Source organism: Pseudonaja textilis, chromosome 14 (genome assembly GCF_049901715.1).
Source record: "Pseudonaja textilis isolate UNSWEBS1 chromosome 14, rPseTex1.2, whole genome shotgun sequence".
Lineage (NCBI taxonomy): Eukaryota > Metazoa > Chordata > Lepidosauria > Squamata > Elapidae > Pseudonaja > Pseudonaja textilis.
The window spans coordinates 4,590,730-4,614,251 of NC_142003.1; the positions used below are offsets into that span (position 1 = coordinate 4,590,730).

General features: G+C 44.2%; 1 protein-coding gene across 1 annotated transcript in view; it reads right to left on the reverse strand.

Moving 5' to 3' along the window:
* FAM20C (FAM20C golgi associated secretory pathway kinase) overlaps window positions 1–23,522 on the reverse strand; it is a 55,949-nt gene that overhangs the window by 15,693 nt on the left and 16,734 nt on the right. The window contains exon 3 of the mRNA XM_087942019.1: window positions 13,611–13,689. Coding sequence (XP_087798145.1) covers window positions 13,611–13,689 — 79 coding nt within the window. The remainder of the gene's footprint in view (window positions 1–13,610; window positions 13,690–23,522) is intronic.

Genomic DNA, 23,522 nt, shown 5'->3' on the forward strand with positions numbered 1-23,522 from the left:
TGTTTCTTTCATTTTTCCTTCTGAATGACCTGAATGGAAAGTCCTAAGTGACATCAATCATTATAGCAAACCTGATAACAAGCTGATGTCTAGGGTGATCTAATCATACAGTCCTCAAAGCTAAAAGGCACCTCGCTGCTTATAAACTTAGAATATTCAATCCAACAAACAAGGACATACATTCAATTTTGCAGCTACTAAGACTGTCGAACGAGCAGGTACAAAAACAGCCAGGGAAGCGATTGAAGCCTGGGAAATGGGCCCCTTGTCAGTCAACAGGAGTGCTGATTTACCACCAGCTTATCAAGTACTTAGGAGCCAAGGATGTGACAGCAAAACACAACCAAACACCATATATAAATACCACAAACAGAATTAGGCCAAAGCACACACTCTGCTAGACAGAAGTTCCCTGAGGATGGACTCCAAAAAGCTCAGAAGACAGAGCCTCTGTTCCATTGACTGGCTCAGGCTGGATATCCTGCAATATTATCCATTATTTGCCTTCATTCGTTATGTGCAGTACAAATGCAGTGAGCCATGTGCAGACCTGTACATTGGGAAAACAAAACAGCCACTTCCTAAACGCATGGCACAACACAGGAAAACAAACCCATCGTGACAAGAATCAGTGGTCCAGTTGCATTCAAAAGACAAAGGTCACTCTTGTTCTGACCAAAGCTTCCTGAGACCGTAATTAAGCACACGCTTACTCCAAACAACTCCTGTTTTATTTCAACGGTGGGAATTATGTTTATTCCCAGTCTGTAATGAGTCCCAAACAGTTCCTTGAGATAAGCACCCACCTTTCTCTCCTTTGAATGGCTGCCAACAACTAAAGTGCCAAATTAACAGTAAAAAGCCAACCAAAGTATAAAGTCCACACAGAGCTTCAAGGTTTAATCGAGAGTGAACAACTTTGCTTCCTGCAAAGGTTTCATCACCTTGACCTGTCCTTTATACCTTATGGGAGGGGCAATCACCTCCAAGCTTTCCTCCCGAGTCGTCCCTTTTGTCTTAGCTGGCTCTTGCCTTCTGGCACCTCTGCGCACATGCGCACTGGGAACAGGCTCCCCTGAGTCCTCTGCCTTGCTTCTTCCAGACTCTGGAGGCTCCGGAGTCAGCACCCCACTCCCAGATGGTCCTGGCCTCATCTCTGCATCGGACGCAGGACCCTCGTCCGAGTCCTCTCCAGAGTCCCAGATTGGTCCCTGTTCTTCCCCACTGTCCGATTCCGCTGCTGTTTGCACAGGCTGCTGGTGAACCGCAACAACTGTTTCGAAGACAGCAAAGTCCACCTTTTGGACAGAGAGGCCTCCTGGTTTGGAAGAGGGGTCAAAGTGGCCATCTATGCCAAATTTGAACAGTCCTCTCTCAACGGAGGGGGAGGGATACAACATCATCTATCTCCAATCTACAACACAGTCCTTTCAACAATTCCAAGAAGGCTCCACACACATTTGCACCACTCAGGTAACCCTGAGGACACAGACAAACCTCCAGGCGGCCTCAACAACCTTCTAAATGGATGCAAATGACCAGCTGTCCGCAAGGAACACAGATCCTTCCATTCCCCACCATCCAGCCAGAGGTGAAACTTCTCTGAACGTCTTCAAAGAAAAGAAAAGGAAAACCAGAAAATCCAGTTGTCTCTTGAAAAAGCACCTTTTCATACTTTTGAACTTGGTGCTTGAAGTGGAAAAGAATGAAAATTTGATTTGGGGTTTCACCAAGTAGATTGACAGATCTTTACAGAAATGGCTGGTTCATATTAATACAAAAATAAGAAATGTTGTGATTTGATTTAATGCCTTATTTTACTGCAACAGAGACATTTCTTTTTTCTTCGTCTTATCCTTCCTCACTTCTCTTCCCCCTTTTTTCTCCCCACTGCTTTTCTATTTACTTTTGTATTTTATAATAGTTTATAACTCAATTAAAAAAAAAAACACCGTTAAACAGAAAAAGCACCTTTGGGACAGCCATGACGTGGATGATGGACAATCTCCACAGATTGCATTCGCTAGAATATTCACATTTCTATTATGTCCCAAAATCTCCAGCAAGAGATTGAAAATGTGTGGGGCGATCCGAAAGATGCTCTCAGTGGCCTGACCCACTTTGGCTGAGCTAAGAATGGAAGTGATAAACTAGAACTGAAACTGACATAAGCCACGAACTTTTGCATTGTGGCAAATTATTTTAAGACCGATCGGCCCATCGCTAATAAAAATAGGGGTGTTGATTCTTTAAAAGGAAACAATACACTTCTGAGCAAATCTGTTTTATGCAGGTGAGGAGAAATGGCTGATTTAGGGAAACGGAATCTAATTAGTTTCTGAGATTTTGAGCTTGGCAACCCATAAATTAACCTGAAGTCCATTTTTCACAAAATGAAATATAGGTTTCCTTTGACTTTCAACCAGAATGGAGCCCGACCGTTTCCATTGCTAAGTGAGACAGGGGTTCAGGGAGTTTCCCCCCCCCCCCTTGGACCACTTTTCTAGCCACCGTTGTTAACTGGATCACTGCAGCTGTGAAATTAGTAACCCATTGGTAAGTGAATCCGGGGATTACATGACCCCTGGATGGGGCAACCGTCATAATGTGAGTCAGTGGCCAAGAATTTGGCCATGTGACCTTGGGGGTGCTACAATGGTCATAAGTGTGAAACAGCCCTAAGTCACTTTGTTCAATGACTTTGAACTGTCACGAAATGAATGGTTATAAGTTGAGAATTCACTATACTACCTGGGTCTACCATTGACTCCAACTATCCCATGAATGGAAGAAGGAGGTCAACTTATTCTCCAAACTTATTCTCCATCTGAAGGCAAGAAGTGGAACAGTTGCTCCATCACTAGAGGTTTTTAAGAAGAGATTGTATAGTCACTTGTCTGAAATGGTACAGGGTTTCCATGCTTGAAGAGGGGGTTGGACTAGAAGACCTCCAAGGTCCCTTCCAACACAGTCATTCTGGGTCAACCTATTCTCCAAAGCACCAGAAGGCAAGAAACATTGGATGGAAACTGATCAAGGAGAGAAGCAACCTGGAATTAAGGAGGAACTTCCTATCAGGGGGGACAATTAACCAGTGGAACCAATTGCCCCATCACTGGAGGCTTTTAAGAAGAGTCTGGATACCAATGGATCAGAAACAGGATTAGGTCTCCTGCGAGAGCAAAGGGTTAGGCTAGATGACCTCTTTCCAGCTCTGTTACTGAATGAAAGGAAGTTCCTATTTTCTACGGAGAATTGCATGAAATGCCTAAAGACTGCATGAAATTGGCTAGAAACTGCATGAAATCAGTCAAGAACTGCATGAAATTAGAGGCAATGTCTCTTGGCGCCGGAAGGTAAGCACTGTGTCCATCTTTGTGGTCAGAAATGCCTTCATCAGGAAGACAAAATGCTGTTGATTTCCATGGGCCTGCTTGTCCTCAAATGTCCTCCCCAACGGTTTTCTCCAAAACATCTATTTCAGCAACTGTAAATTGGCGGTGCGATCATTTGCTATTATCCTGCTCCTAGCTTGACCGTCAAGGAAAATCTTTCATTTCTCTCTCTTTTTCCATCCCTAGGTGCCTGCATGGCCAGGAACCTTTGGAAAAAAAGAGAAGAAAGCTTTGTGGGGAAAAAAAAAACATTAGGCAGGATGAAAACGCACACTCGCGTGTACACCCATGCAACAAAACACACAGGATTATTTATGTGGCAAGTGTTCAAAAATATTGTTGCCTTCTTGGTTGATAAATAAGTTCATTATGCAGATGACATTCCCAAAATGCTGGGCATGTCACTGCAGGAATTTAATCACCACCTGTAAAATATATGTCTGCTCCTGGATGTTTTGCTGGGGGAGCAAAAGGACAGGATGATGAGATGCTTCCTCCGAATATACCCAACTCATCCAACAATCTTTGACGTGTTATGAATTATAGAAGCCCCAATGAAAGACCATGATGGGTGTCATCAAAGATAGTTAATCAAAGGAGAATTCTCAGATGGTGCTTCATAACATGAAGATTTTGGAACACAACTTCATGAATCAGAGACAACAGGACGCCTTAATGAGTAGGCGTGCAAAAGTTTTGAGTTAACAGAAGAGCAGAACTGGCAGGCCTTCTACTAACCCGATCCCCTACACAAACTGTGAAAAGATTTAATTCTCCCCAGTGGAACTTTACATATATTCCCTTCCTTCTCTTCTCTTCTCTTCTCTTCTCTTCTCTTCTCTTCTCTTCTCTTCTCTTCTCTTCTCTTCTCTTCTCTTCTCTTCTCTTTCTATATTCAGAATTACAGAGTTGGAAGATCTTTGAGATCTTCTTGTCCAATCCCTGCTCAAGCAGGAGAACCTATGTTATCCTGGACAAATAGTTGTTTCCGATTTCTTCTTCAAAACCTCCAGGGATGGAACACCCACCATTTCTGGAGGCAAGTTGATTTATTGTTCTAACTGTCAGGAATTTGTTTCTTTATTTCTAGGTTGCTTCTCTCCTTGATTAGCTTCCATCGGTTGCTTCTTGTCTTGCCTTCAATGGCTTTGGAGAATAGGTTGATAGTCAAGGATAGTCTTTGAATAGTCAAGACCTTGTTGATGACCCCAACCATGTCAAGGACCTTGGAGTTCTCATCTCTAATGTGCTAGAGCCCACTGTAACTACATAGCCAAAAAGGCATTAGGAGTTGTTAACCTAATCCTACGTAGCTTCTTCTCTGGTAATATCACACTACTAACTAGAGCATACAAAACATTTGCAAGACCAAACTTGAATACAGCTCATCAGTCTGGAACCCGCATTACATAACTGATGTTAACACAGTTGACAAAGTCCAGAAATATTTCACATGAAGAGTTCTCCACTCCTCTACTCGTTGCAGAATACCATGCCACCAGACTCGAAATTTTAGACCTAGAAAACCTAGAACTACGCCGCCTTTGGTCCAATCTAAGTATAGTATATAAAACCATACATTTCAATGTCCTACCTGTCAAGGAATACTTCAGCTTCAACCACAACAATACAAGAGCACACAATAGATACAAACTCAAGATTAATTGTACCAAACTTGACTGCAGGAAATACTCCTTCAGCAACAGAGTGGTCAATGTCTGGAATATTCTACCTGACTCTGTGGCTTCTTCCCCAAACCCCAAAAACTTTAACCTTAGACTGTCTACTATTGACCTCACCCCTTTCCTAAGAGGTCTGTAGGGGGCGTGCATAAGTGCACCAATCGTGCCTACCGTCCCTGTCCCATTGTTTCTTTTTATTTTTCTGATATGTATCCATTTCATGTATTCATAATTATGTCTATACTTATACCTGTAATCTTATAATTGCTTGACAAATCAAAATAAATAAAATAAAAATAAATAAAAATAAATCCTCTCTTCATTGTGGCAACCACTGAGATATTTGAACACTGCTTGAGTTGGTCAATCTCTACATTTTTTATTGTTCTTGACTTTTACACATAACCTGCTCAAAGACGTTTGGAGTTGAGTCGTCTCTGCAGCTAATAAATACATGGGTTAAAAAGGAATTGAAGAGAAATAAGAGGTGCTGCCAGCTCTTGTTCACAGATATATTTTGGCTAGTTAATACTCGAGACCTTCAGCTAAGGTTAATATATAAAAATGATCAATCATCTCTTGAATTTGATCTTCCTTGTTTATATGACCTTTTTATCTCCCCTGCCCCCGCAAGGTAGCTCATGTTGTATTATAGATACTTTACTTCCTCCTGGTAGATTTTTTACTATAGATATATACTTTACACCGGTTGTTACCTTTTCAAATTATATCCATTGCTTTTTTGAGGAAGAGGTTGTAGACAAGCTACAACCTCCTAACTCATTTTGATAGAGTGTCCAGAACTGCTTTCTTCAGAGCTCCTAGTTAACCACAGCTATAACAATCAGTATATTTCAAATATTTCCTTTGTGAGGTCTCTTTAATCAAACTGACTTAATTGCTCCCTGGTGCCATTAAAATTCTGCCGTTGCATTCCTTCGAATTTGGAGATACAGAGCAGGAAAAAGAAACTCTCCAAAAACATTTGCACAAGGGTACTGCAATGTATACAAAGAAGCCTCTTTCAAACAAAGACGCATTTAAAAACACATGAATTTTTGAGCATTTCTTTAAAAGCTCCACAAATCCTTGCACAAATGAAATGGGATGGGCTTGTAAAAAGAGGTCAAATATATGCAGACTTCGACTTAGACAAAGCCAACATTGTATTTGTTTGTTTTGCTGAACAGCAGGTGAAATCGTGAAGGCTTTTCATGCTTTGAAAAATAATTCAGAAAAAAAGATAAGAGAAGCACAAACAGGCCTTTCTTTGAAGGTTGTTTTTCTTTTAATGAGCAAATTGGAAAAGTGAAGTGGCTGCTTTAACGGCCACATTCGAGAAGGAGATGCTTTAAGGAGCCAACTCTTCAAAACATCTGCCCTACAAGGAAGCCTGAGAGAGGTTGTGCTGGGCTTTGCGCTCTTGCACAATTCTGAAAGATCTCTTTTGTGCTATCCGGTCATTAGGTGAGGATGATAGATTGATGACAGAAAGACCGACGGACGGACGGATGGATAGACAAACAGATGATAGACAGAGAGATAGATAAATGAAGATAGATAGATAGATAGATAGATAGATAGATGATAGATAGATAGAGTAGGTAGGTAGATGATTGGATGGATGGATGGATAGATATGATAGGTGGGTTGAAGGAGAGATAGCTAGATATAGATACAATCGCTAGCTAGCTATGGATAGAAAAGAAAAGAAAAGAAAAGAAAAGAAAAGAAAAGAAAAGAAAAGAAAGAAAGGAAGGAAGGAAGGAAGGAAGGAAGGAAGGAAGGAAGGAAGGAAGGAAGGAAGGAAGGAAGGAAGGAAGGAAGGAAGGAAGATAGGAAGGGTGGGGGATGGATGGAAAGATAGATGGATAGAGATACATACATATACATACATAACTTTTATTTAAGTGATAGGTGGGTGGATGGATAAATAGATGATAGATTGGATAAATGGAGAGATAGATTTTTTTTCTCTCTCTCTCCTGAAAATGCCCTTCCCTAAGATTTTGTAAATTTAGCCTCCCCTGTTTGAGAGAGTCTGGGCCCAGGACTTTGTTAGGAGCTGCCAAGCAATCTTTTCTTCTCAGTCCACAACACCCTGTAATTTCTGCCTTTGCTTTTTCTCGCTTTCAGTGGAGCTCAGCCACAATTGCAGGGTGCACCTCAGGCTGCAAACAGACTCGAGACAACACCCCAGTTCCTCTTCTTTCGACCCAGGGAAGGAGGCATTTCTTGGTAGGAACGTGGTTGACCTTCAACTGGTTGACCCTTTTGAAGACAGCAACCTCAACACTCAACGTCTGGCAGGCGTGCGCCTAACTTTCTCGACTCCGCTTCCAGGATTAACCCGCCATCTATGTTTGCTGTTGGGTTACACCTCGATTGTGGCCAGAGTCGCGGGCATCTTAAATAAGCAACGGAAATGAGGGGATAGTCAAGAGCTTGAAGGGAGGAAATGTGGGCTGAGAGTAAATAATGTCCTAAAGAGGCAAGAAGCAGACGGGTCCAATGTGGGCGAGGCCATGGAGAAGGACCAGGAGAATTGAATAACAGAATGCATAACAGCTGGAAGGGACATCGAACGTCTTCTAGGCAGGGGTGGGATTCTACAGGTTTGCACCTATTTGCTAGAACCGGTTGTTAACATTCTAAGCAGTTCGGAGAACCGGTTGTTAGAAGAAATTACTGGCCTAATCCTGTGAGGAAGGCAGGAAGGAAACATTCTGGTGTTGCTTACAGAAACTGCCTCTCCATTAACCCTTATTACATTCTTGGCAGGACTAGACTTCCTGTCTCAGGAACTTCTCTGGAGTTTTCTTTCCTTCTTTTGCTGGTACTTTGCTTGTGTGGAGGGACCATTTAAAGTTACAATGGCACTGAAAAAAGTGACTTATGACCCTTTTTCACACTTACGACTGTTGCAGCATCCCCCCAGTCATGAGAGGCCAGGCGAGGAGATGCGTGCCTCGATGTGAGTGATGTTGAGTTGGCCAAGCCCAGCCAGTCACATGACCAGCAAGCCATGCCCACCAATTAAACCACACCCATAGAACCGGTTCTTAAAATATTTGAATTCCACTCCTGCTTCTAGGCCAACCCCCTGCTTGAGCAAGAGATCCTATACCAGTGGTGGAGATCCTATAGGAGATCCTATACCAGATCCTATACCCTTTTGGGCTCTTGTGCCAAAAACTGTGCATGCACTTGCACGCTTGCACTCACGTGCCAGCACCCAGAAGCCAATGCACACACACCCAATGCCTCCTTCGCACGCATACGCAATCACCACCCCACCCACCCCGCCACCCCCTTACCTGCACTTTGCCTCCCAGCCGATTTTTGGGCGTTTGAGGCCTTTTTCGGCCTCCCAGAGGCTTGAGGAAGGCTTCTGCAGGCTTTGTAGGCCGAAAACTAGCCCGTTTCGTCACGTCTGGTATTTTCGGAAAAACAGGAAGTGACAAAACAGGCCTAGTTTTCATCCTGCAAATCCTGCAGAAGCCTTCCTCAAGCCTTCAGGAGGCCGAAAAAGGCCTCAAACCATCCAAAAATCAGCTGGGAGGTGCACGCATGTGCGGTGAGGTAAGTTTTCCTGCAGATCGTGTGCTGGCACAAATGGCTCTGTGTGCCACCTGTGGTATGTGTGCCATAGGTTCACCATCGTGGTCCTACACCATTTCAGGCAAATTTCAGTATAGGCTTTCCTACTCGAGCAGGGGTTGGACTAGAAGACCTCCAAGGTCCCTTCCAAAGTTCTTATTCTGTTAAATGGTATAGGGTTTCCTGCTTGAGTAGAGGGATGGATTAGAAGGCCTCTGAGAATCCCTTCCAACTCTGTTATTCTGGTAAAAAAAACAACCAAGAGGCCATCACCCAATGGCTGTTAGCATTTGACTACAGTTCCCTTTTTGGTTTGTGTTAAGTTAAGGCTGTTCTTGTTGGTTGAAAATAATTCATGGAACCTGGTAGAAGGACCACACACACAAACACACACACACACACACACACTACTCTCCTGGGTGGCCATAAACGAGACCTTAGACAGGAGATACTTCCTCCAACATCCGTAGTCCAACCAATTAAACCCCTAATGTGATAATTATTGTGCCATCAGCTATTTGTGGGAAAAAAAAAACATTTCCACCCCATCAAGGCCCACAAAACCCATCAAGCAGATAGCTAAACGGTTGTTTGGAGCCTCCAAGGAAGGAACAATGTGGTTGTTCTCAACAACAAACCCCAAAGGCTGTTCTTCCCAACCAGGAGAGGCATAAAGAAAGGCCCAAGCATTCACGTCATCGCAATGAAATCTAGAATTGCCCAGTGGCCAAGAGATGAAATTAATTCGAGCAGCATGGATGCACAAAGCGAGAAGAACGACAGTCTTGGGTTTCATACAGCCCCAACTTCGGTGTCCAGGTGTCTCCCGAGCCCAGAAGAACATCAACTGAAGTCTTCAAAACAATAGGAACCTAGCACTTTTCAGCCTGTTCAGTGTGGGCGGACTCCATCTCCCCCCTGGAGGAAAGTTGGTGGAAAGGAACGGAAGCTTATAAATAAACTTGGCGTGTTATTAAGATGACCATTCCCTGGGCTGTGGTTGAAAGGATGCACGTCTCAACCTCCATGCAATAATTTGTTTGTCTTTTCTTGGCTTTGTGTGGGAGAGATGCTGCCCAGAAGATGTGAAGGAGCAGAAAATAATATATCTGGTTTGGAGAAAGCTTGGGAGTGATGAGATGGAACAGCATCCTTTTCCTTTACTTTTGGGGACAAAGGATGACCAAACCGTCATTCCAAATCCCAGATGTTTCTGGGATCTATTTGCAGGTTGAAATAGTATAAGTTCTCCTCAGGGGTGGGATACAAATTTTTTAACAACCAGTTCTGTGGGCGTGGCTTAGTTGGTGGGCGTGGCTTGGTGGTCATGTTATTGGCTGGGCATGGCCAACTCGACATCACTCACATCGAGGCACGCATCTCCTCCCCTGGCCTCTCATGACTGTGGGGATGCTGCAACAGCCGTAAGTGTGAAAAAGGATCATAAGTCACTTTTTTCAGTGCCATTGTAACTTTAAATGGTCCCTCCACACAAGCAAAGTACCACCAAAGGAGGGGGGGAAAACTCCAGAGAAGTTGCTGAGACAGGAAGTCCAGTCCTGCCAAGAATGTAATAAGGGTTAACGGAGAGGCAGTTTCTGTAAGCAACACCAGAATGTTTCCTTCCTGCCTTCCTTACAGGATTAGCCCAGTAGTTTCTTCTAACAACCGGTTCTCCCAACTGCTTAGAATGTTAACAGCCAGTTCTAGCGAATAGGTGCGAACTGGTAGAATTAAAAATAATTTAATGAGGGCAATTGCCAGAACCCTGACACCCCCTTGTGCAACCTTCTGGCAAGCCAAAAGTGAAAGAGAAACCAACTTGCTTGCTTGCTGAAAACTAGAACTCTGCTCTGAACCTGAAACATGTCTGCTTCTGTTTGAGTTCGGTCCATGTTGGAGAAATCTACAACTGGTATTGTAAAATTTACTTGATCTGTTTATAAAGAAGTTAAATGAAGCCTCAGCCATCTGTGTTTACTTTTCTGGTGCTGAATTTATGCTGCAATACTCTGAACATGCTTTGCAACTGTATTACTAACTTAATCGCCGCGGGGGGGGGGGTCTTCACTTAGGAACCATGGTGCAAAGAGTCGTAAAACAGGGGGCAAAACTCCAACGTCTCACTTGGCAAGATAAATTTTGGGCTCAGTCGTGGTTGTACCTTGAAGTCATACCTGGATGGATTCTGGGAATTATTTTGTAATAAGTGGTTCTATAACCTGGGGGCTGGTGAGAGAGGGGTGTAAAAGGCAGGCTACGATCTATTAAAAGCAACCATTAACAAACCAGATCATTATTATTTTTTTTTTTAAAAAAATTCTTCATAGGATCACACTTCCAAGGATGGGCTCAACTAGCATCCTGGCCTGCTGATATTGCTGTACTACAAAACCCAGCAACCCCAGCCAGTTAAGGAATGGGCCGGAAGGGTTCCACATACCTGCTCTGGCTAGTTGTACGATTTTTATTTTTTCATTTTTTGAGTTTTCCAGTGGTCTTGCTAGGGACAAGGAAAATACATTCACCTGTTATTTGGCAGGGGAGATGGAATATTAAGTAGGTGCTCAAAAGTCACTTCTCTTCCTCCCTCCTGAGTTCTGCAGAAGCACTTAAAAGGAAATAATAATTTTGCTCTCCCGCAGCAGAAACAAAGCGAGGGAACAAGCTTATTATTCGGGCGATGACTAATGCCAGTTCTGAATGGCTCGGTTAAGCCTCCGGGAGCCTGAAGTGACTTTGCTAAAATGCGGCTCAAACACCGCTTTTCTTTCTTTCTTTCTTTCTTTCTTTCTTTCTTTCTTTCTTTCTTTCTTTCTTTCTTTCTTTCTCTCTCTCTCTCTCTCTCTCTCTCTCTCTTTCTTTCTTTCTTTCCCTTTATTTATTTATTTATTTTTCTTCCTCTCTCTCTCTCTCCTCCTTCCCTCCCTCATTTCTCTATCTTTTCCTCCCTCCCTCCTTTCTTTCTCATCTTCTCTTCTGTCTCTCCCTCCTTTTGAATCTTTTTCCCCCCCATCTTTTCTCTATCTTTTCCTTCCTTCCTTCCTCCCTCTCTCCCTCCCTCCCTCCTGTTTCTATCTTCCCCTCCCTCCTTTTGCTTTTTCCTTCCCTCCTTCTTCCTTCCCTCCCTCCTGTTTCTATTTTCCCCGCCCTCCCTCCTTCCATTCTTTCTCTATCTTACCCTCCCTCCTTTCACTTTTTCCTTCCTTCCTTCCTTGCTTCCTTCCTTCCTTCCTCTTCCTTCCTTCCCTCCCCTCTTCCCTCCTTTTTCTATCTTTCCCTCTCCCTCCCTCTCTTCTCCCTCCCTCCCTTCCTTCCCTCCTTTTTCTATCTTTCCCTCTCCCTCCCACTCTTCTCCTCCCTCCCTCCTTTTTTCCTTCCTCTTCCTTCCTTCCCTCCCTCCCTCCCTCCTGTTTCTATCTTCCCCTCCCTCCTTTTGCTTTTTCCTTCCCTCCTTCTTCCTTCCCTCCCTCCTGTTTCTATTTTCCCCGCCCTCCCTCCTTCCATTCTTTCTCTATCTTACCCTCCCTCCTTTCACTTTTTCCTTCCTTCCTTCCTTGCTTCCTTCCTTCCTTCCTCTTCCTTCCTTCCCTCCCCTCTTCCCTCCTTTTTCTATCTTTCCCCTCTCCCTCCCTCTCTTCTCCTCCCTCCCTTCCTTCCCTCCTTTTTCCATCTTTCCCCACCTCCCTCTCTCTCTTCTCCTCCCTCCCTCCTTTCTTCCTTCCTCTTCCTTCCTTCCCTCCCCTTCCCTCCTTTTTCTATCATTCCCCCTCTCCCTCCCTCTCTTCTCCTCCCTCCCTTCCTTCCCTCCTTTTTCTATCTTTCCCTCTCCCTCTCTCTCTTCTCCTCCCTCCCTCCTTTTTTCCTTCCTCTTCCTTCCTTCCCTCCCTCCCTTCCCTCCTTTTTCCATCTTTCCCCTCTCCCTCCCTCTCTTCTCCTCCCTCCCTTCCTTCCCTCCTTTTTCCATCTTTCCCCACCTCCCTCCCTCTCTTCTCCTCCCTCCCCCTTTCCTCCCTCCGTCCCTCTGTCCCTCCCTTCCCTGCTAAGCCTACCTCGATGCACCAGGCCTTCATCCCACCCTCCCTCCCTGCCCTTTGATTGCTATTCTAACCCTCTGATTTGGAAGGACAATGTCCCCCTGGGAGCAGTCAGAACAGAGGGCAGCCCACCGCCTTTGTTGCCCAGCAGGCTTCTTCCTCCTGGCCCCCCTACATTTCCAGGAATGCCTGCTTTACGCAGAATCTAATCCAGATTTGCTCATTCAAAGCTTGAATTCACGCCTTTCCTTCCATCGAGAGCAAACAAGCCATCTCACAGCCCAGAATTGTGTGTGAATCCAGACCCAATGAACATCTAATGTTCTTCCTAAGCAGAAACTGGATCCTGGTTCCCTAGTCCAGAGGTTGGCAACTCGTGACTCTGGAGCCGTATGTGGCTCTTTCATCCCTCTGCTGTGGCTCCCTACCGCGTCTGTCAGGGCTCCGGTAGTTACCCCCTCTAGCCAGATTTTCAAACTTAAAGATTTATTAGGAGTAAACCTGCCGGCGCTGCCAGGATGTAGCCAACTCTGAGACACATCATTCATTGTCACCCTTGACCATGGTTTTTCTCCCACCCCCTGGGTGTATCATAATTCATATTCTCCAATGGGACATGTCCATAGCCCAGAGTCATCAATCATACTCTCCAGTTAGAATTTTGGAAGTTTGGCTCGAGACTCATGATTTAAATGGGGGTAACTGCCAGAATCCTGATAGCTAGCTAGCCACCGCCGAGACACATAATTCATTGAGACACATATATTTCGTTGTTTGGTGGATCCCGACTCATGGTAGTCCACCATTGGTTATTTTCATAGCCAGAGAGGCTGCTCAAGGAATTTCATAAGGCAGGCAGGCAGACAGACAGACAGACAGACAGATTCCCAACTTACTTCATTGGCTTGAACAAGGCCTGTCCATAATTCTGGAATGTCATGATGAGTTTGAGCTGGGTTCCTCCCGACTTCATGGCTAGGGAAAGAAAACAGGAGGAAAAGTTTCAGGGGAAAACAAAAACCCATAAAACTGCACCATATGGTTTGGCTGACACCTAGTAACGTTAACGGAGAAATTACCCATCTGTGGAGATACGTTTATTTATGTTGCAATCAGTATAAAAGGAGAAAAAGGAAGAATGGACGGAAACTGAACCAGGAGAGACGCGGCCTGAAAATAAGGAGAAATTTTCTGACAGTGAGAACAATCCACTGATGGAACAGAAGTTGCCTTTGGAAGTTGTGGGAGCTTCATCCCTGGAAGCTTTCAAGAAGAAACTGGACTGCCATCTGTCAGAAATGGTGTAGGGCCGTGATGGCGAGCCCACATTTGTGTGGACGTGCAAGCCCCAGACTAACTTACCTGCACTGCAGTCTCAGGAGGCCAAAAAACGGACCTTCCGGAAATACCAGAACTGCCGAAACGGGCCCGTTTTTCGGCCTCCAAAGACTGCAGAGGCTTCCCTTGAGCCCCCGGGAGGGCGAAAATGGCCTCAAATGGGCCAAAAATCAGCTGGGAGGTATGTGCATGTGCAGCATAGGTAAAAGGGTGGGGTGGAAAGGGGGGTGTTGCGTGCGCATGCTCAGGGGGGCGCATTGTATTGCGGGTACTGACACGCAGGTGCTTTCAGCACACCCCAACAAAAAAGGTTTGCCATCATTGGTGTCATGTCTCCTGCTTGGGCAGGGGGTTAGACTAGAGGACCTACAAGGCCCCTTCCAACTCTGTTCATCTATTAAAGGTCTTCGAGGTTGCAAAATGTCTTCCAAGGAAAACCAAGTCCAGTTGCCTTTGGAAAAAGCGCTTTCGGGCCTTCTCTGTGACAGCCCCTCAAGTCCTGGAGGACAGCTATCCTGTCCCCCCACCCAGGGGAGGGGATTAAAATTGATTTACCGCTGGTTCGGCATGGCTCGGTGGGCATGTTTTGCCTGATGCGCACAAGCAGCTTTTCCGCCTCTCAGCTGATCGTCGGCTGTTTTTTAGCCAAACCGGTCCAAACCAGTAGCATACCATCACTGCCCCACCTCACCCCAATCCTTCTGGGATGTTCATAGCAAGAGACAAAAATGTCAAGACAGCATCTGTGACCAATATCTGATTACCATAATACAGGTTAAAAAAAAAAAAGGTGTGGAACACGAATCACACACACACACATGCACAAACACACCCCAAAAAAGGAAAGAAAGGCTTAAAATCTGAAATCCGGCCAGTTTATTTTGCATCCTGATTTGCTTTAGACTTCACCCCCTTTCCTTTTGCCCATTTTATCTCACCCTCAAACTGCAGCTATTAGCTATACATTCCTTTAATTACTCCTTCTGGTGTAATCTTTTTTTTTTTTCCCATGCTATAAAATGTTATGCAAATTTGGTCCATTTAATTACTCTTCAGCTCCGGGGGGAAAAAAAAAAGAGAGAGAGAGAGCAAAAGAAAGAACTTCCAGCTTTGGGGGGTTTTTTTTCTTTTTTTTTTTGCTGATCCCAGCTTTCTCTCACATTTTACTCAACTTCTCCTACGGGAAAAAAAAAAACGAAATTAGAAATTAAAGGCCGTCCAGCAATCTGTGCTGAAAACGGCCTGGACGGAGCATGGAGATTTCCTATATTAGATTAAGCTGATGTGCCGAGTAGGCTAATTTTTTGGGTGCGGGGAAGGCTAGACAAACGCACCATCAATCTTTTCCTTTCTTTTTTTTTTCTTTTTGAAAGAAAACAACAACTCCAGGAGTTTGCTAGGTTTGACTCTTAGCTCTCTGGCAAATTCACAGTCGCTTGGAGCACTGGCTCAGTTCTGCCTTCATCCCTGAGACATGCACAAAAAATAGATTAGACATTAAAAAAACATGATAGAGCACACTCGGCGGGTGGAGTTGCTAGAACATGTTTCCAGCCTTCTCGGAAAATGTAAGAGGTGGCCTCGTTTTTCAACCGGAGTTGACTGAACAGGCAGCAAAGTTTGGGAGAGGTGGAGGAGAGAGGCGGGGGAGGGGTCCACCCCAGGGGCAGCTCCAAGTAGCTGCCAAAGCTCCCTGAGAACCCAACACAGATGGCCAACATCAACCTTAGGGCTTCTGTCCCCGCCCCCCAAGTCTGAATCAGCCAAGGGACAACTGAGGTCGTCTTGGAAGCAACTTGGAGAGGGAAGCGGGAACGGCCTTGCGGAAAAGATAGAAGAGTTACTACATGAGAAAACTTCTTAGACAAGAGCAATGACGATAGCAATAACATTTAGGCTTATATGCCACCCCATAGCACTTTCAACAGAGGTGGTCTTCAGCCGGTTCTGACCAGTTCTGGAGAACCGGTAGTGGAAATTTTGAGTCGTTCAGAGAACCGGTAAATCCCACCTCTGACTGGCCCCACCCTCATCTCTTCTCTGCTTCCCGAGTCCCAGCTGATCGGCTGGGTCTTCTTTGGTTGCCCTGCACAGGAGAACGGAGCTGGAAAGCAGGTTAGTGGGCTGGGGAGGGAATGGGGATTTTGCAGTATATCCTTCCCCTGGAGTGGGGTGGAATAGAGATTTTGCAGTATCCTTCCCCTGCCATGCCCACCAAGCCACACCCGCCAAGCTATGCCACACCCACCAAGCCAACAGGTAGCAAAAAAAAAAAAATTGAATGCCACCACTGAGTTTAAAGCAATCCCTGGGTAGTTTACAACATAGAAGCATCTTTCTCCCAACAATCTGGTTCCTCATTTTACCAACATCGGAAAGACGGAAGGTTGAGTCAATCTTCAGTTCCGTCAGGATCAAACTCCAGGCTGTGGCCAGAGTTTGCCTGCGATGCTGGACTTTAACTATTGTACCACCACAGCTCTTCTAGGAAGACGGGCACCAAGAGTCCCTACGGGTCACTAAAAAAAAAACCTTAATTTTCATGAAGATAAAGGGAGGAAGGACGCACATTCAGACTTGCAAGATTCGCTACTGGTACACCTTGATGTACAACTGTTTGCTTTACAGTTGTTCCAAGTTAGCCTGGAACTCCCTAGAGACATTTTTAGACTTACAACGACCACAGAACCCCGAAGTTCACATGATCACTGGGCTCGAACCAGCTCACCTTTACAGCTATTTGCAACATCTGCAGTTGCGTGATCACAATCTGTGACTTTTTTTTTTGCTGGTTTCTGGCTGTGACTTCCTGTTTCCAGCAAAAAAAGAAAATAAGAAAAAGCCCAATGGGGAAAATTTGTTTAACAACTGCAGCATTCACTTAACAAGCATTGTAAAAACAGCTGTAAATTCAAATCTGGTCGTCCGAATGCTTCGAATTATGATGTCTTACGGCTGTCATTCCAGGCCGAATGAGGGTTGTAAGTCAAGGCGGACATGCGTTGTTGTACCGTAAAAGCGATTTGACCTTCATGACATTGAATTCCAAGTTTGATCTCCCTGAAGGGTTGAATGGCCATTTAGAGGATTTCCGCCAAGATCCAGGAATGGTGGTAAACTGGCACATTCTGGGATGACTGACACTTCCACAGCCGAGCTGTTATTAGAGATGTTTTCATGCCTGCAGCCAACCGGGATCATATATTCTGATTTATTTTTATTTGCTATGTTAAGCACTTTGAGGTCATCCATCAAACGGGGCCTCCTAATGAGTTAGGCCCATTATCATTCACCCAGTAACCAATCCTCTCTCTTTCTCCTGGAAGTTAATGGGTTGCTTGTGCTACCATCTACCCAAGTAACTCAGAAACCCTCTGGGGATACTTAAAAAGAGAAAAACCCAAACGAGAGGCGAATCTGAATGGAAAGCCGAGTTGAAATCGCTAAGCTTGAAATCCAAAAATAAAGAGAGAAGAAAACCAACTTAAGGCACAAATTACGGTCATAAATTAGCATCAAAAACTCCTTCAGTTGCTCATGTGCAACCTAATAAAACTAGGAATGCTGATGTCAACTTATGTAAAAGGTGGAAATTTTTCTAGGTCAAAAAGGGGATATATAGAGTGGTGGGATTCAGCCAGTTTGCACCTCTCCAGGAGAACCGGTTGTTGAGTTTCTGAGCAGTTTGGTGAACTGATCGTTGGAACAAATCATTAGGGCAGAGAACTTTAATTAAAAGAGAACTTTTAATTGTTAAATTATTTGAATCCCACTGCTGGGTATATAGCTAAGATAAACACAGAATAATAGAGTTGGAAGGGACTTTGGAGGTCTTCAGGTCCAACCCCAGGGACATCCTAGACCATTTCGGACAACTGGCTGTCCAGCCTCTTATTAAAAGCCTCCAGTGTTGGAGCATAGTACAACTTCTGGAGACAAGTTGTTCCACTGGTTAATTGTCCTCACCGTTAAGAAATTTCTCCTCCGTTCCAAGTTGGATCTCTCCATTGAACCTGCACGATCTGGGAAGTGTGAGATGACTCAAAGAAGAATGCAAGGGCAGGGTAGCAGAATATAATTAAAGGCTTGGCTCATAACCGGGGAGAGTCGTGGAAAACACTCCACCGTGCAATGCTGAAACTCTTCCAGCATTCTTTTCAGCCGAAAGGAGCAAAAGAGGTAAAAAGTCAGCTGAAATTCAGATTCCTTCTTCTTAATGAGCTTTTCCTCTGCAGAACTTGATCTCGCCTGATCTTGGTGGAAGTTTGTCATTTGCTTGGGTTAATCATCGTGTAAGATGGCCTCACCTCATTTCTGTTTTCCATTCACTTGGCACGGGGGGGGGGGCTGCTGAGATGCCTACAGATTAAAAGGATCATTTGCATCTTTATGGGATTTCAGGATGGCGTAAACAGTCCTGGATAATCTTTAGCCTGAGTTAATCATACATACCGGGGCCCTCTAAAGTTATGTGGTGTGTGTGTGTGTGTGTGTGTGTGTGTAGAGAGAGGGAGGGAGGGAGAGAGAGAGGGAGAGAGGGGAGGCACCCAGATTAGCCTAAAGTTCAAGATTTAAATTCAAATGAATAGACAACAGAATAACCGAAGGGACTTGGTGATCAGGAAAGTATAGGCAGGAAAGCCTGTACTATTTCAGGTAACCAGCTATCCAGGTGTGCTTAAAAACCGACAGTGATGGAGAACCCACAACTTCTGGTTTCTTGCTTTCACCATCCGGAAATTTCTCCTTGGTTCTAGGTTGGATCCCTCCTTGATCAGTTTCTATTCTAATCTCAAAAATAGGCCCTGTCCAATTGAGTTTTATATCCAGATGTTTATCAGCCATTTCGAGACCCTTCCACTTCTTTCGTAATCTAAAGAAAGTGGAGTCAATCAGTAAATCCATCCATCCATCCATCAATAATATTTATTCAGTCAATGACCCGCAAAATGTAACATTTATTCGGCTAGTGGTCAGCATGTTATTGTATTTATTTGCTTCGCTCCGTTTTTGCTTTTTCAAATGTTGCCCTCCATCCAATGGGCTTCGCCTTTTTAAAGGGAAATAGTTAACATCATATGGTTTTGCTTTTCTGACAGTGGTGGGATGGATGATGAACCTCTAATTCCTGTGCTGATAAGACATTAGATTCCAGAATGTGCAACGTTTCAACTCGAAGATGTGACTCCAAGCCAATTTCCTTGATTCGCTGCATCAAATCAGCTTTTCTAACAGTAACATCTAATCAACAGGTTGGGATAAATGCCTTTCAATCAATCTGACAGTCCCGAAGATCGCTTTACTTCTCTCTCTCTCTCATCAAGTTTTCAAATCAAATCAAAGCTCTGACTTGACTTATGAACTGATGTGAAAATACTAGAGTGGCGCTGAGCTACATCTTTCGATCGGGATTCTAGCTCAAATCTCAGGAAAGACTTGGGTGGAAAAGAGTAAGCAAGAGGTGTGTGTAAAATGCCTACTTTATCTGCCTATGGAGGTTCTCAGACATCCAGTTTTAAAGGTGCTTTTTCAACAAGCAACTGGGCTTTGTTTTTCCTTGAAGACTATTCCAAGAAGGTTCCACACCTATTTTGTACTATCCAGCTGATCCTGAGGGCCCAGATAAACCTCCAAGTGGCCTCAATGATTCTCAGAGAGAGTGCTAAAGACCAGATGACTACAAAAAATATAAATCCTTCCATCCTTCACCGTTCGGTCAGAATTGAAGAAGTTTCTGGGATAAGAAACGAGATGTCTTTCAAGGAAAAGCAAAGAAAGTCCAGTTGCCTCTTGGAAAAAAAAAAACACCTTTGGGACATGCCTAGTTTATCATTCAGAAAATCTCAACTTCGTATCTGAACATCAGAAGCAGAAACAAATCATATTTCTCTACTTCCACCGCCAAACGTTTTCTGCATCTAGAAAAGACGAACACCAAGGACAGAATTACAATCAGACTCTTCTTATTTAAGAACTGTTAGAGTGCTATAAAAGGGAGAAATCAATGTAGAATTCTTACTTGAAACACAAATGACCAGGCTCACACAATCTTACTTTCGGCACATTATGCAATGACCCAGATCTCTGAAGAAAGATCTGATGCTAAGAAAGATGGAAGGAAGAAGAAGGGAAAAAAAGATCAACAGCACGGTGGGTGGACACAGCTACAGCTGCCATGAGTGAACTGTTGGAAGATCCGAAGGACCAAGTTAGGGAAGATTGTAATCAAGAGAATCCATTGATGTGGTTGCTAAGAGTTGACCACAACTTAATGACACCTAATCAATACAACAAGAGGAAAAAGAAAGGAATAGTAGAAGAAACCACCTCCAAAAGGATAATTAATCTAGTTAGCTCAATGCTGATGAAGCACATGGTGCTAAGTTATCACATGGTATGTCTAGTTTTGGTTTAGTAAAATGTGAGAACGTGGGACTTTTGGCCTGCAAAGGCCTAAGTTCTAGTCTCTCCGCTAGCAATAGCAATAGCCCTTAGACTTATATACCGCTTTACAGTGCTTTTACAGTCCTCTCTAAGCGGTTTACAGAGTCGGCCTCTTGTCCCCAACAGTCTGGATCTTCATCTTATCCACCTCGGAAGGACGGAAGGCTGAGTCAACCTTGAGCCTGGTGAGATTTGAACTGCCAAATTGCAGGCAGCCATCACAAGCAATACTGTACCACCACACTGCGCTACCACGGCTGAAGATTCTAGTCCTTGTGATTCTGAATCAAAGATTAAAACAAGAACATGGATAATTCCCTTCTCCTAGGTCAACCTCTTTCTTCATTTTGCCCATAATTACCAGCCAATATTAGCAACTGTTCTGCAGGATTTCAGACAGGACTTTTCTCCAGCCTTGGACCAAATTGTAGGACTACTTCATGAGAAGAAGCTGGATGACCTAAACATTCATCATGTCACCTGTAGAACATTTAAGTCATCCAACCTTTTCTGGACTCATTTTCTGGATGTTCTCCCAGATAATATCCAATATTTGAGCGGCTGCCACAGAGAGAAGGAGGGGGTCAAGCTATTCTCCGAAGCCCCTGAAAGCCAGACAAGGAACAATGGATGCAAACTGATCAAGGAGAGATTCAACCTGAAAATAAGGAGGAATTTCCTAACAGTGAGAACAATCAATCCATAGGACAGAAGTTGCCTTCAGAAGTTGTGGAAGCTTCATCCCTGGAAGCTTTCAAGAAGAGACTAGACTGCCATCTGTCAGAAATAGTGTAGAGTCTCCTGCTTGGGCAGTGGGGGTTGGACTAGATGACCTACAAGGTCTGCATAATGGTCTATGCAAAGTCCTCATCCTTCCCATAACTCTACAGTACCTTTTTAAAAAAAATTACACGACCCACCCAAGCGGAAAGTGCTTGAGATGTTAGAAATGAACTGATTCCATTTATGGGCTCATTCTGGCCAGGTAGGACGATAAAAGAAGACTTGCAGACAATGCCATTCCTTAGGAATCAAGGGTGATCCTCCTAATTTTAATAAGGAAAAAGGAGCGCCTGGAATTATTAACATGTTGCGTCTTGATGCTGTGTACCATGCAGAGCTTCTAATTAAGGAGCTTGTTGGCTCACGCAGGTGGCATTATTAGAGATGCAAATTTTCAACTGCACAAAGAAAATGGCTAATTATGGTCACTTCTGTACTTTAGTTCTGTAATTAGAGGCACAAAACGCCCCTCACCTTTCCTTGAGCCAAGTCCTGCTTGCCTTTGGTTGAAACCTTGAAGAGATAATTAAACCTCTGAAGAGAGTCGTGCCGAGTGAAACAAAAAAATAATAAAAAAAAATGGAAAAATGGGTTTTACAAGGGACAGAAACATGTTCTAATCCTTCCAAAGTTCAATCTACTACAGGTTTGAGACGTGCTGTAGGGACGCGGTGGGTCAGTGGCTAAGACGCTGAGCTTGTCGATCAGAAAGGTCGGCAGTTCGGCAGTTCGAATCCCTAGCGCCGCATGACGGAGTGGGCTTCCGTCACTGGTCCCAGCTTCTGCCAACCTAACAGTTCGAAAGCACATTAAAAATGCAAGTAGAAAAATAGGGACCCCTTTGGTGGGAAGGTAACAGCAGGTGCCTTTGGCGTTCAGTCATACCGGCCACATGACCACGGAGACGTCTCTGGACAGCGCTGGCTCTTCGGCTTTGTTATAGAGATGAGCACCGCCCCCCTGGAGCCAGAAACGACTAGCATGTATGCGCGAAGGGAACCTTTACCTTCAACCTTACAGGATGGGGAGAATTTAGATTTAGACTAACTTCATTGTCACTTTGAATGTACACTCACCGGCGTACATTAAAAATGAAATTTCATTGCATGCAGCTCTCAAAAGGCTCGCCGCCTCCAATATACACTACATCAGGGGTCTCTAGCCTTGGCCGCTTGTGGACTTCAACTCCCAGAATTCTGTGGGTATGTGGAGAAACAAAACAACTCCACAAGGAGCAGCCAAAAATGTTGGAAATATTAAAAGACACCAGGCACCTTCTTTCATATGTGGTGGTTGTGCTCTAAAGCAAGGAAATTTTGGAACAAAATAAGGATTTGGCTGCAAGAAATAACTGGGGTAGGGGGTGGGGAATAGAACTTAAGCCTGAAATATTCCTATTAGGGATAATTCGAGGTGATGACAAGAAAGAAATTGAATATATAATAATACACATATTGACAGCAGCTAGAACAATGTATGCTCAAAACTGGAAATCAGAGACTAGTTCTATATGAATATGGAAAAGCCGATGCCACAACGTACTGCAAAAATTGTAAATATGATTTGTTTTTAAAATTGTAAAACTTTAATAAAATTATTTTTTTAAAAAAAAGAAGTGTAGACTTCAAGTCCCAGAATTCTGTGGGTACAAAACAACTCCACAAGGAGCAGCCAAAGGCATAGCGCTAAATAAAGAAGGCAGAATACCTGTTATATCCTGGAGATAAAGTGGAACATAGTTTAATGTGTTTGGCTTAGCCTTGAATGAAAACATGGGCGGGGCGAACTGCATTCTGCCAACTTCCATTTTAACTGAGACAGAAGCCCAGTAAACTTCATTCAGACACAGAGTTGACCTATAACTTATGGGTTGGCCTAATTAACCTCTGGTCACTCACCTTCACCTGCTTTCAGATGGGAATGTCACAATTCTGCAGGCCATGAGCTTAATGGCATTGAGAAATAGCACTGTTGGTCTAAGACAGGAGTCTCCAATTTTAAGACTTCTGGACTTCAACTCCCAGCATTCCTCAGCCAGGCTGACTGAGGAATTCTGGGAGCTGAAGTCCACAAGTTTTAAAGTGGCCAAATTTGGTAACCCGCCCCTCGTAGGTCAACTCTGTATCTGTATGAGGTTCTAAGACCAGAAGGAGAAACTCAACAGTTGCATTGCAAAGGGGGTGTGGCCAGAGGACCTAGGTGGAGCTAAGGGCCAAGGTGGGTGGGACAATGCATTAAAAAAA